General features: G+C 41.4%; 1 protein-coding gene across 2 annotated transcripts in view; it reads left to right on the top strand.

Moving 5' to 3' along the window:
- The window catches only part of ctnna1 (catenin (cadherin-associated protein), alpha 1), an 82,572-nt gene extending 69,327 nt beyond the window's left edge, over positions 1 to 13,245 (top strand). For both annotated transcript variants that reach the window (XM_030395840.1, XM_030395841.1), the window contains exons 17-18: positions 8,298 to 8,432; positions 11,296 to 13,245. In XM_030395840.1, the coding sequence (XP_030251700.1) occupies positions 8,298 to 8,432; positions 11,296 to 11,586 (426 nt within the window). In that variant the 3' untranslated portion in view covers positions 11,587 to 13,245. The remainder of the gene's footprint in view (positions 1 to 8,297; positions 8,433 to 11,295) is intronic.
- The last annotated feature ends 717 nt before the right edge of the window (positions 13,246 to 13,962 follow it).

Here is a 13,962-nt window from a genome sequence, read left to right as displayed (position 1 = left end):
AACATAGAAAGAAATGGGAGTGCTTTTGTGTTGAGAGTGGAGCATCCCTCCTGAGAGATGTATCCATTAAGAGTGCTGCGCCTTTTAATTAGCAGTATAATTGCCAGGTGGCAGTTTTTTTAAATGTATTTATTTACCCAGGTAGTTTATATTTAGGGACATATCTCTAACAGAGCAGGAGATGCCGCAGGCCCAAAAGCATGGCATGTTAGAATGGTCCAAATACTCCAACAGCAATAGTTGAGTGAATCACCACGAGATGCTCCCATACTGACAGAAAGTCAGAGCAGCAAAGGCGTTGCTGGGACTCCTCATTAACCTAGGCATATTAATCACTTGTGCTCTGTGCCTCTGGCCTGCAGGGCCTATGAGGGTTTACTCCTCATATAAAACACATCGGCAGATGGTCCCTGACTGATAGCACAGCATCTCACCCCACATTTTTCTTTGCAAGACTGTGTCGTTGTGTGTTTTGGTTCATGCATATTGTGTTCAACAGTGAAACACAGGTGGACCTGGTCTAGTTGGGGGTTTTCTGAAGAACAGTTTAATATGTGTAATAGAGCCTTGTTAAATTTTAAAGAAATGAGTGTAGTGCAGAGATGAGCTGCAGGATTTAGGTCAGTGCCGTACAAAGGTCTGCACTGCAGTTTATTAAGAATTTATGACCCTCCTCTGCAGGGCACCTTATGAGAATTCCATCTGAGCAGGCTGGTAAACAAATAATGCAATGTAATTGAGATTTATAATGCAAATGTGTTAGCCACTTTGTAGCCCATAAATTTCTGCTGCTTGCCTTCTCGCCACATAAACACTTGCATGTACACATAGAAAAACATGCACATAAAATAAGGCTTGCATATTTAGAGAATGGGCATGTGCTAGCCGTATGTGTGTTGTGCAAGCTTTATTCTCATGATGTATACTGACATACATAGTGTACTTTTCCAATTTGCATTCAATCAGCAGAGATTTATGGTGATCCATGGGCTCTGTTGCTGGTCACAGTCTAATCCCCGCTCTGGCCCTAGACGCTTTACAGCAGACAGGGCTGTAAATTACCTACTGCAGTGGTGGAGGAGCAGAATCACCCAGAGAGCCCACAAATTCTCAGCTCAGCAGTTCAAGGGTCAGACCTCAGCCAACTGCAGTTCAGCTCAACCAAGTATAGCTCACCTAATTTGCTGGTTGAGAAAATATATGAACTCCCAATTGATTGTTTTGAAAGGCATTTACCCATGACAATTCAATGTTTTAATGTTTCTTTGTCAATCCTGAAGGCCAGGTAAAAAGAGTTTGCCCTTGAAAGGGGCCACTTTTGTTATCCAAATAGCTCAGATTGAGAATGCATTTTTTATTTTATTTTTTTTGTAAAGGAAAGCAGAGAGAACGGCCTAAGACAGACAGTTGTTTGATTCAAAATGGATACATTTGGGCAGGCTGTATTGTGTATAGCTGTTGAATGCATTTCTATATTTCTATAAAGCCATGAAGTCCTCTTTGTCTTTGAACCTGCAAATGAAAATCTGAGGTTTTGGAGCAGTCCAGTATGAAGTGAGCCAACGAGGCAGTCTAGCGAAATAAAAGTCAAAGTCCAAATGTCCTAAAGTTAAAAGTATAAATGTTGCAGCATGCCTGTATGTACTTAACTGCTCTGTAGCAGCTGTGCTAAGCGTACAATTTTGCTTACAAGTACTACAGTGAAATGGCTGACTGACAGGTGCAGCCTGAACATTAAAAATTGATAAGGGGCCATTTAATTGGTCCCTGTGGTTACCTCTAAAGTCGGCCATTTTTTGGCTTGCCCCCAGCTTGATTTTCTCCTGTCATAGCCAGACTCCCTGTCTGCTTCAATTTCACATTAACATTCCCAAGTGCTGGCGTGATTGAATTGGCCCCACGCAAATATGGAGCATCTTTTTTAGCAGATGCAACGAGGAGAGATCTGGCTATCATCACTCAGTTTGAAATTGATCTTGATTGATATTGGTAGACCATGGCATATTTATATTTAGCCATCAATGGTAACAGAATCATGACCAGACGGAGGAAATCTAATGAACAGCACATTAACGAAGCTGTGTACAGAATACTGCACCACACTCAACTTCACCAAAGGTCTTGGGAACAGGTAATTGGAATGATTCTGCTCTCTTCATTAATATCTCAAAATTTCCAACTTCTTATAGCCCTCTCATCTATCTTCATTTTCACTTTTCAAACTGTTTTTGCCATTCTTTTCACCGGCACTGTTTTCAGGTTTTAAATCCGGTGTAATATATGACACATTTTTTATATTAGAATGTATTCATCTTGATGTGTCTTAGGACCGCAGCTTAAAATGGATCATTCCCAATCCCGCTATCTTAGTTCAGTTTTCTCCACATAACAAAATGTTCTTTCCAGTGCTTTGTTTCCTCTATCTCTATAAACTATGCAATAGACCTCAGTCGCACTGTTTTTCCAAATGGCAGTCAGCACACTGTTAAATAACATGCATTATATTGCCAAAAGTATTCACTCACCCATCCAAATAATTGAAAGCAGGTGTTCCAATCACTTCCATGGCCACTGGTAAAAGCAAGCACCTAGGCATGCAGAATGTTTCTACAAACATATGTGAAAGAATGGGTCGTTCTCAGGAGCTCAGTGAATTCAAGTGTGGTACTGTGGTAGGATGCCACCTGTGCAACAAGTCCAGTCATGAAATTTCCTCGGTCCTAAATATTCCACAGTCAACTGTCAGTGGTATTATAACAAAGTGGAAGCGATTGGGAATGACAGCAACTCAGCCACGAAGTGTGTAAAATGACGTGTGCAGAGGTCGCTAACTTCCTGCAGATTCAATCACTACAGACCTCCAAATTTCATGTGGCCTTCAGATTAGCTCAAGAACTGTGCGTAGAGAGCTTCATGGAATGGGGTTCCATGGTCGAGCAGCTGCATCCAAGCCATAAATCAGCAAGTGCAGTGCAAAGCGTCGGATGCAGTGGTGTAAAGCACACTGCCACTGGACTATAGAGCAGTGTAGACACTTTCTCTGGAGTGTCGAATCGCGTTTCTCCATCTGGCAATCTGATGGGCGAGTCTGGGTTTGGCGGTTGCCAGGACAACGGTACTTGTCTGACTGCATTGTGCCCAGTGTAAAGTTTGATGGAGGGGGGATTATGGTGTGGGGTTGTTTTTCAGGAGCTGGGCTTGGCCCCTTAGTTCCAGTGAAAGGAACTCTGAAGGCTTCAGCATACCAAGAGATGTTGGACAATTCCATGCTCCAACTTTGTGGGAACAGTTTGGGGATGGCCCCTTCCCAACATGAGTGTGCACAAAGAAAGGTCTATAAAGACATGGATGAGAGAGGTTGGTGTGGATGAACTTGACTGGCCTGCACAGAGTCCTGACCTCAACCCGATGGAAACACCTTTGGGATGAATTAGAGCAGAGACTGAGAGCCAGGCCTTTCCGTTTAACATCAGTGTGTGACCTCACAGATGTGCTCTTGGAAGAATGGTCAAAAATTCCCATAAACACACTCCTAAACCTTGTTGAAAGCCTTCCCAGAAGAGTTGAAGCTGTAACAGCTGCAAAGGGTGGACTGACGTCATATTAAACCCTATGGATTAAGAATCATTCATATGCGAGTCAAGGCAGGTGAGCAGATACTTTTGACTTCTCATCCTGAAGGTCCTTTCTCGTCTTTAGCCACAGTTAATAATCCACAGCCCTCCACCAAAAACACAGACAAACAAATGTCTTGATTTTTCTTTCTTTTTTTTCTCTTTTTTCCTCTACTTGAGAGATGTTTTGTGTATTGGAGCTGTAAAACCACACGGCAAGACGTGCGGGCTGCTCTGAGGTTTTACATTTGTTTTCTTCCCTTTGAGCTATGATGATCCAGCCACGCCACACAGCGAAGCTCGCCTGAATGAAGGTTTTTCTGTTTGTTTGAGCTTGTCTTTTAACTGTGGCAGGAGAACAAATTGGCCTGTCAGCGCGTTATGATATGGGATGATTTATAGGACTGAGGCATAGTTATCGGTGTACTTAGGGAAATAAAAACGTTTTTTGTTTTTTTGTTTTTGCCATTTAGCCGTATTTTCTCTGGCTCTCTGGATAACCAGACCAAAGTGTAGAGGATAAAGCAACAGGCAATGATGACTCAAAGCCAAAACATTCAAAATCACCTCACTTAGATCTGAGAACTTTGGGAGTATCACTTTTCTCATTACAGGAAGTGACTGAAAAACAAAACATATCAGAAAACACCTCTGTATTCTCAGCCCTGTGGCACTCTCCAACACTTTGCTGGCAGCGGCACATTAAAATGCTGCTGTGTCAGTAAATATTGGAAATTGGCATTTCCTCTGGGTGATGCGTCCTGAAAGGTCAGTGTTGGGCGGCAGCAGCACAGTGGCTCTGCCTCTGTCTCAGCTCTGTGTAATGGAATTCCGAGGAATTGCATGGCATTTCCAATGATGGGACCTGACCTTCCTGATCATCATTTATATCATAGACATTACCCAACACATAGCTCAGTGAAATCCTTTTGTTCAACATCTTGCTCTGTCACTCATTTCTTTCTCTTATTCTGTGGGCTGTATATATTGCTTTTGTTTTAGACTGAACCCTGTGTAGAGCAACAGCTTAAATGCTAAATAAGAGCATCCCACACACTTACAAAGTTAGACCCTCATGAATAGGGAATATCCTAAAATTTGTGAAAGCCATTGTTACCAAAGAGATTTAATTAACCAGTTGGAATAATGATCCACCACCCTTTGACCAAACTTCACTGTTATTTTTCTGAGATGGCACTTAAAGCCAGCACTGAAGAGACCATAACAACTCTCCAAGAATCATTGACATTTCTACATGTACTGCCAGCTCCTTTTGAAACATGGTGACTCACCTTTTCTATTTGTTTGAAAAGATATCCAAACACTGCGTGTGTATGTTGCACCTCCTCCTGATTTGCGATCTCACAATAGTGGCTGACCAAGCAAGGTTAACTGTCCCAGTCTATAACTGACCGCACAGCTTGTAGGGAAAAGCAAGAGGCTTTATCATAACATCCAGTTTGAGGAACATTTCACAGCAGCACTCAGGACAAGACAGGGGGTGGGAATTATAGTGATGGGCTCTAATGGTTGAAGTCACTATAAAAGGAGAGTATTAGTCACTGGAACATGAATGATGATCCCATTCTTTCACACACTGGAGCAAATTTTGTTTTGTGAAATACAAATGAATTGTATTGTGAGGCTAGATGTGATTTTCAATCAGTCATACCTACATGATGTGTCAAAGTGTGCCTGGGCAAGATATTGAACTCCAAATTTCTCCTGATGTGTGTGAGTGGTTGTGTGAATGGCTAAGCATAGAAGCGTCATGGGGAGCTTTGGATAGAGAGCACTGTATCACTTCTGATGAGCAGCTCGGTTCCCTGCATGGCAACCTCTGCCATCAGCGTATAAATGTGTGTGAATGGGTACATGCTGTAGACCACCTTGAATGGTAATCAGACCAAAAAAAGCATCATATAAATAATTAAGTCAACTTACCATACCATTAAGTATAAAAGCAGAGACCTAAGGTTTCTTGTTAAAATGTGTGTTACCTAATGATTAATCTAGAAACATGAGTCCAGTACAGTAAAAGTAGTTTGGTCTGTGAGGTGCCTTAGTTTGTGAGTACCACCCGAGTTAATCACATAAGACCTCTATTTGCCTTACTGAAACAATCCAAGGTGTTCTTGTCTCTTCTCTGTGCAACTTATGTATTCACATGTCACAGTCAGAGCAGCCTTGCAGAGTTTCCTGAGTGCTGAGTGAAGCCAGCAGCTGAGCTGAGTATGAGCACAAGTGATGCTTTCACAGTGCCCTGCTCTCAGCCGTCTGAATACTTCCCCAAGCCCTCATTAGCATGGCTGCTGCATTCAGCCTCATCCCAGGTCTTTGCCATAGCATGTGTGCATCACACACACACACACACACACACACACTTACATACAACCCCCTCCCAACTACAGTTGAATCCTCCTGTCTACGTCCCGTTTCCCCGGTTGGATTTCTCCCCCTTATTTACTCCTCCATACCGTTCCCCCTCTGGCGCTCTCTTCATCCTCGTCTTTTCTCAAACTACTTATTTCTCCCTGGTTCTTTCCTCTTTTTTTCCAACCTTCCTCCCTCTCACATTTTCTCCAGTCTGTCAGCCACGTATTAACTCCTCTCCTGTGTGATGATCACCCCCTCCAGCACTCTCTCTCCTCATCTCCTCTTGCATACCTTTCTTTAATAGAATGTCAACTTGTACATTTCCCTCCTCTCTACTTCGCCCATCCTTCGATTAATCAGTAGTGGATGGTCGCGACGGACAACTCTTTTTATTAATATTGTCACAGGACAACTATGGAGCTCTCAATTATGTCTAAGGAAGACAATTGAAATGGGTAAAGTTGTTTTTGTGACCTTTTACTTTGAATTGATGTATGCACATAGTATAGGTTTCTCTGAGCAGGATGAAAGGAAGTGTCCTTATCCTACTGTAGCTCCCCATCTCTCTGATACATACTGTGTTTGAAAAAGCATGGTTCTGCCGAGATGTATGCATCTACATGTCTTGGAGTGAGTGCACGATATTCAGGGGAGTGCTCTGCACTCACACCAAGGATACTGACGTACTCAGCAGGATTAGACACATCATAAGTCCTAGTTTGTTGGTAGTGTCGAAAAAATCTTTTGCATGGAGAAAACAGGGATTTCCTCACCATCTGTGGATTAGTTCACTTTAGTAGTGGTTATGGCCATTGTTGAGACATGTCCTCTTAGTGTGATTTGCTCACTTACAGCAAGGGGAAATGCTTCTTAATTTTGCATTCAAACACTCTTGCCTGGTTGAGTTTCTCAGCACTGTCCTCACCAGTTCTGTCCTGCAGAAAACCCATCAATTAAAAGACTGGCTGCCATTACCTTGTGTTCACCTTTTCCTTGCTCTCACAATCAACAGCTGCCAGTGGACTCCTCCTCCAGACAGCCAAGCACCTGCAAACAGCAGTGTTTTAGCCAGTATTTTCTCTTGGCGCACTCCCTTGCATGGTCACGCTGGTGCTTTTCACATGTATAGTTTGTTAAAAGCTGCCGGCTACTGATTATGTGTAATGGAGTTGGTCTCACAATGTCATGCTTATTGCTGACATACCGTTTGTGTCTGGTCACTGTGCTGAGATTTACTATCTGATGTAAAGCGTCGAAGCCCCATTAGGGTGTTTTCATCTCTTACTTGATGAGCTGCTAAGAAGAGCACTGTGGCCTAATTACTATGCTGGCAGGGGGCTTGTTTAGCAAACTAGAATAGGGATTGGAAATGGCGTTCCAAGGTAAAACCCGGGTCTAATTATGATGAGATGAAATAATTCAAAAAGATTGCCAATGCTAAATGAGATGCATTTGTGAGGCGCTTCACATGCTGCCACTTCCAAGTGGGGTTTATGGTAATTTATTGGATTTCTCAAAGTTGATGAGTTTTTTATGGCTCCAATGTATTTTGAGTTGGGTTCCTAGCTGACTTTGACAATATTGTTAATGGTTTGTTGGAAGCAACAATACAAATCTTTTCCAGCTTGGTATTGAATCCATGGTCTCAAAATTGTCTTGCTAAACATTTTAAACTTCCTCTCATCCATTACATGTGTCTTCTTAGATTTAATTGAAATTGGTGAGGCCTGGTTGAGTGCTTTTCTAACCGAGAGCAGTTTATTCACACCTACACAACATAAGTCATTGTTCAAATTGTTGGGAAAGACGGTTCTCAAACATTTTTCCTGGAACTGACAGCTGGAATAAATCTATGAACAGGGCTGCTGTTTACACTTTTTCGTTTCCAAAAAGACTTTCACACAGGATAATTACCACCACCTGAAATTAATTGACTGACAGCCGTGTTTTCCTCCTAATAGAACTTGCATTCTGTGTGACTTGATCATGCTTAACCCTGTGAAGATGAGTTATCAATCTACCACGTTGTGGGCGTGTGTTTGTCAGCTTGGCTCTGAGCACGTCCCTAATGTGGGTGTCTACCTTACCTGTCACACTGCTACTAACTCATCTTGATAAAGTGTGAGATCATTGCGTCTGTAGTATCCCATATATATTCAAATTGAGTCGTGCCAGCAAATGACTAAAGTGACAGAAATTGATTCATCGTTCAACCTGCATTCAGGTAGTGTTATATCCACAGACCATTTTGTACTTATATACCTAGTAACACATTAGTTGGAACATGATGTATCTTCTGTCTTCTAGTGCCCCGACTCCACCTGTAAGCAGGACCTGCTCGCCTACCTTCAGCGTATTGCCCTGTACTGCCACCAGCTCAACATCTGCAGCAAAGTCAAGGCTGAGGTGCAGAACCTGGGGGGAGAGCTGGTTGTCTCTGGGGTAAGTGCAACATAATTTTTAACCTCAGACACATTGTCAACAGTTTACTATCTCTGTCGTGTTTAAAGTGAAACTCTCGCCAAAAAGCAACCGAGGCTTTATTTGGGATTGAATATGAGTCAAACCTTTGTGTGAAAGCATAATTACGATGAAAGAGGCACTTTTAAGATTTACCGTAGTTTCGGTTTTGGGCACGTTAATTTTGAACGGGAGTGCATGGGGCAATACCTGCTAGCATCAAAATCGCTATTTTTAGAACACTAAGAAGTAGGGCTGCACAAAAAAATCGTTAAAAAATCGCGATCTCGATTCACACATACACGTGATCTCATTTCTACACACAGCGATTCTGAAGCATTTTATATCTCGAGCCGAATCACAAACAAATGCTCCTATTTTCCTCCCGGACTTTTTGAAGCGCCCCCAAACGCATCACTGCCGCTGCCTCCTCCCTCAACCTGTGGTAAATCTTTACAACACGGGATTCAGTGGAGGAAGCCCGCCTGCAGTTGAGTGTTTGGAAGGAGTGAGTGAGAAGCCGTTTTTAGACGGGGTAGCAAGCCGCCAATCTGCCCGTCCTATTGACGGCTAGGTCCGCGGTTTTAGACAGAGGGCGGCAAATTGGGGGTCTGTTTTGGTCCGCCGATTTGCTGCCTCGGACGGTACACTTATTTCCGCCTCGACTGCTAGTTTGTTGTTGTAGCGACAAGCTAGGAATGGTCGCTACTTTCAAATTTAAAGCCCCCCGCTAAGAACCCAGTTCTAAACTCCGATGGGGTGCAATGCAAAGCTCTTATTTTGAAGACAAATTCGTTGTCAACTGTTCACTGCCCAACTTCGGGCTTCACGTCACGTCACATGTTTACGCCTACCTCTTAGGCGGCTTTTGGAAAAGGAGGAATATTACGCCTCCGTTTTAGAAAGCCGATCACAGCAGCTATCACATATCACCTAGCCAAGGATATGGCCCCAATAAACACTGTACAACATGAGGGATTAGAGGATGTCCTCTCATCTTGGAGACATTTTTTTCTTTTTTACTTTTGTAAAAATCATTTCTCATCCAATGATGGAACTAACAAAACAAAAAAAAATATTGTTTGACAGAGGCATAGTAGCATGCCTCTGCCATACTACAATGTTTTTTTTTGTTTTGTTCAAGTTCATCAGTGCAATAAACATTTTGTGAAAAAAATCGTGCCAGAGAATCGTGATCTCAATTCTAAGCAAAAAAATCGTGATTCACATTTTTTCCAGAATCGTGCAGCCCTACTAAGAAGGCTCGACACAACATGAAACTTTGCTCGTAGCATCACCAGGGTCTCTACTCATGAACAAGAGCATTGAGAACATTGTTTGTGTACACAGAGTTTATGAAAAAGAAGGTTTTTGAACTACTCATGTTAACTGCTGCACCTCCTGCTCGTTGCCGTCATGGAAGGAAAAAAGTGTCGATCCCTGAGTGCGACCTGACAGGCACGCTTGAGGAGCGGTTCACCATTACTCTCCTGCCTGTCAGGTCGCACTCAGGGATCAACACTTTTGTCTGGCATGACGACAACGCGCAGGAGCGCAGCAGCTAACGTGAGTAGTTCAAAAACCTTCTTTTTAGTAAACTCTGTGTACACAAACAATGTTCTCAATGCTTGTGTTCATGAGTAGAGACCCTGGTGATGCTACGAGCAAAGTTTCATGTTGTGTCGAGCCTTCTTAGGGTTCTAAAAATAGCGATATTGATGCTAGCATGTCCTGCCCTATGCACTCCTGTTAAAAACTAACGTGCCCAAAACTGAAACTATGGGAAATCTAAAAAGTGCCTCTTTCGTCGTAATTATGCTTTCACACGAAGGTTTGACTCATATTCAATCCCAAATAAAGCCTCGGTTGCTTTTTGGTGAGAGTTTCGCTTTAAAGGCCCAACAGTAACTGAAGTAGTTCTAGATACCAGTTGACATGACACTATTTGATGACTGCAGGGGGGACAATGAAAACACTGCAGGTTTCAAAACCTTCACAAAAAAGTGTAAACATGTAAAATGAGACTAAAAGGGCAGTTTTATATTTGTGAGAAACTGAAAGTTGGTTTGTATACAATTAAATCTCTACAAGGTACCTTTAATTCTGAGCTTGAAAGATAATTAAATCAATCAATTTCATTGGCTACCTTCTAAGGTTTTATTATCTGGTGTTGCCCACATAAATTAAAATACTAAGATATACTGGCATTGGCTGTTGGTTGTGATTAGTTTATGATTCATTCTCTGCACTGTAATTTGCAGCTTTTATTTAATACTGAATCAACAGATAAGAGAAATAATAGCTTCCTCTGTGCGCGAGAGGACTAATGTTGACCAAATGTTTCCTAACCTTTTATACCTCTTAAGATTACACTGCAACACCCACTTTTACAGAGCCTTTTAAGCATTAATTAACCACTAAGTCGCCAGTCGAATTAATTAAAATAGGTTTCCTTTGTGTGCAGAAAGTAATGAATTCCTCCCTCATTTCTGTAAAGCCGAAATGAGCCTATGCTTCTGACAATCCACGTCAAGTGTCACCGGAGGCTATTAAATTGTGGAGATTAAATTAATGTGACCTTTTTCCTTATTCTCAAATTTCTCACATCTGTTTGTATGCCAGACAAACTCTGAAAGGTCGCTAATTCCTCCGTACAAACACTTGGGTCTCGGTTATTCTCCCAGAAAACTTGCAGTACAAAATTGGAAGACTTGAGAAACACAGGAGCAGTTTTACCTTTTTACTAAAATTCAAAATAGATGTAAAGTCGAAAACAGGTCGTGCCTTCACTGTTTTACTAGGCTAACCATTTCTCTTGGTGTGCTCTGTTCTTTCATGTGCTCAGTTGGACAGCGCCATGTCTCTTATTCAAGCAGCAAAGAACCTGATGAACACAGTGGTGTCCACTGTCAAGGCCTCCTATGTTGCATCTACTAAGTACCAGAAGAACAAAGGCATGGAGGCCCTTAACATGCCAGCTATCTCCTGGAGGATGAAAGCTCCTGAGAAGAAGCCTCTGGTGAAGAGAGAGAAACAGGATGACGGCCAAACCAACAGAGTCAAGAGATCCTCTCAAAAGAAGCATATCAACCCTGTGCAGGCTCTGAGCGAGTTTAAAGCCATGGATAGCATCTAGACTCCTCCTGTTGTTCATTCAAGGAACACAAAAATAATATTGACTGATGAGTTTATATATAGATGGAGCTTGTCATTCTTTCAAAAAGAAACGTTTTTATCATGTTTGTTCCACCTTTGCATAGACGGCTTGTCTGTTTGATCCATTATATTCCTACACTGCCTCATTTCTATTCCATAAGTTCACATTTGCTATAGTCTGTAGCATTAACTGGGTCTTCTCTGGGAAATGCAGTTTGAGGGAAATCAACTGGACAAATGCATTTTTGTACATTTCCCATTTTTTTCTTTCCTGTTTATGGGAAGAAGGGGAGTGGATTTCATAGATATTAAAGGAACTAATTCCAGGAGGCTTGTGATTATTTAGTATTCTAACCAGTTTTATAATAACACCATGGGTTCTCTCAACTATAATGTTTGATCATGGCTATATACCTTCTGTACCGCAAATATCAACTATGCAAAATCTCAACTGCCTTGTTTTAACGTGGGCAATAACTGTAGTTTATTTGGATGTGCTGGGCTAACTGGTAAGATTTTAAATAAGTTTTGGTTCAGCTGTAATGAACCAAAGTCAATATATTTCTATGTGTGCCTGTATTTTTATAACTTTATAAATACTTTGTTAAGCCACTATAAACAGTTTAAATAAGTTAAAGCTGACCCTAAACACTGTTTTCTGTGCTAACTGTGTGTACCCCCGTGAACATTTGGACTGGTAAATGTCCCTTCTTTAAAATGTAAACATGTCAAGGTTTATTTTCTCGATTTTGTTATTTTTTTCATGTTCACACAATACAGCAAACCAAAAGTGACAGCATTTTCCCAGCTTTCTGTTTTGCTGCATCCTGGTACATGTGCTTGATCTTACCACACAGATCCACCCAGTTCAGTCAAATTTTGTAAATAAGCCTCAACTCCTCAGAGTCTGGGAGAACCCAGTGGGCTAAACAATGAGTAGACCCTGCGTTGGTCCACTCTAAAGCCGACAAGCTTCATTAGCTGACAATGAGACCAAACACCTCCACAATATAAGAATGTGTCCAAATTGAGGGATCAATATGTTTCCTCTCCACAGCTTAGAAGTAGGAGGGGATTTGAGCGACTTTAAACTCTTGCTTATTGTTTGTATTACTTGTCCTGAAGCTTGAACACTAATCAAGATTTGATGTCATGCACAGTCTTTATAAGGAAGTTGGAACAAGTTGGTGTGGGAGCTTTAAATTAATCAGGAGATGTAGCTGCTCTGTGGAGCCTTTTTCCCCAGTCACACATAGTATACTCCTGCGTAGTGGTGCATTGGTGTACAGCGAGGCTTTGAAATCCTGCTGCTTTGGTCTTGGGGCTGAATTTTTGTCTTGATAGTTTGACATCTGTGAACTGCAGAAGGATGGGCATGTATGGTTATTTGACAGATGGATTCTTTTTTCTTTTCTTTTTTTTTTTTTTACTGTAGAAACCAAGCATTTCCAGAACGTTTTTCAATGCGTTCTTCCTCACAGTTAGTCTCTTGCTGTATTTGAGTTTGGATTTCAATCTTGAGTGATATCAAACTACTTTGCTGTGGATTATTTTTTTGTTATTGAGAGCTGATTATTAGTGCACACGTTTCTTGTATTCATGTGCCTGCTTTATATCTTAATAAACAATTGAAATGAAACCACTGTTTTTCTTTTCTCTCATCTGTACTTGAACCCTGTTTTCATTTATATGCTTTACCATTATACCAGGTTTGTGTTGTAGATAAGGTTCAGAACTAAGAGCGCAGTTCTCAAAGTCATTTTCACTCTCCACGGTAAAATGAGTTTTGGCACACTGAGCATAATTAAGGCATTACATCATGTATACATGCCTCCCATATAGTCGCCATTACTGACTTGAGGGCTATATACAGTATGTTCCTGTAACTTCTTTAATTGGGTTTCTTTACTGTTGTGGGTTATTTTCTTTTAAAAAGACAAACTAAGTGCAGCTTTTAACATCAAACACAGTCTTTGGTCTTCTGATGGTGTTTCTTAAACAACAGCCTGTGAACAAGACTAAAGAAGGGGCACAATGTAACGATAAATAGATCTGAAGCAACACAGTATTTGGAATGAACACTCCAGTTTTTCCCAAAAGTGCTATAGTGCTCGCACATCAGAGTCAGTGTGAGTCATCACTGAGAGGACACTAAGAAGACAAATCCAATTCTTCATTTTCTTACATGCAGGTCAGACAAAGTATCACTATGTTTGAGTGGTTTTTGATGATTGATATTTATTTAGTTGGTACCCTACCTCATCTGAAACCACTTATGAGTCCTATTTCTTCAGATTCCCAAATAACTGTTAACAAGTCGCAGAAAGTAGATGTGAAGTACATGGAGAGAACCAGA

This window comes from Sparus aurata, chromosome 18 (assembly GCF_900880675.1).
Source record: "Sparus aurata chromosome 18, fSpaAur1.1, whole genome shotgun sequence".
Classification (NCBI taxonomy): domain Eukaryota; kingdom Metazoa; phylum Chordata; class Actinopteri; order Spariformes; family Sparidae; genus Sparus; species Sparus aurata.
This window is presented reverse-complemented; position numbering and strand designations above follow the sequence as displayed.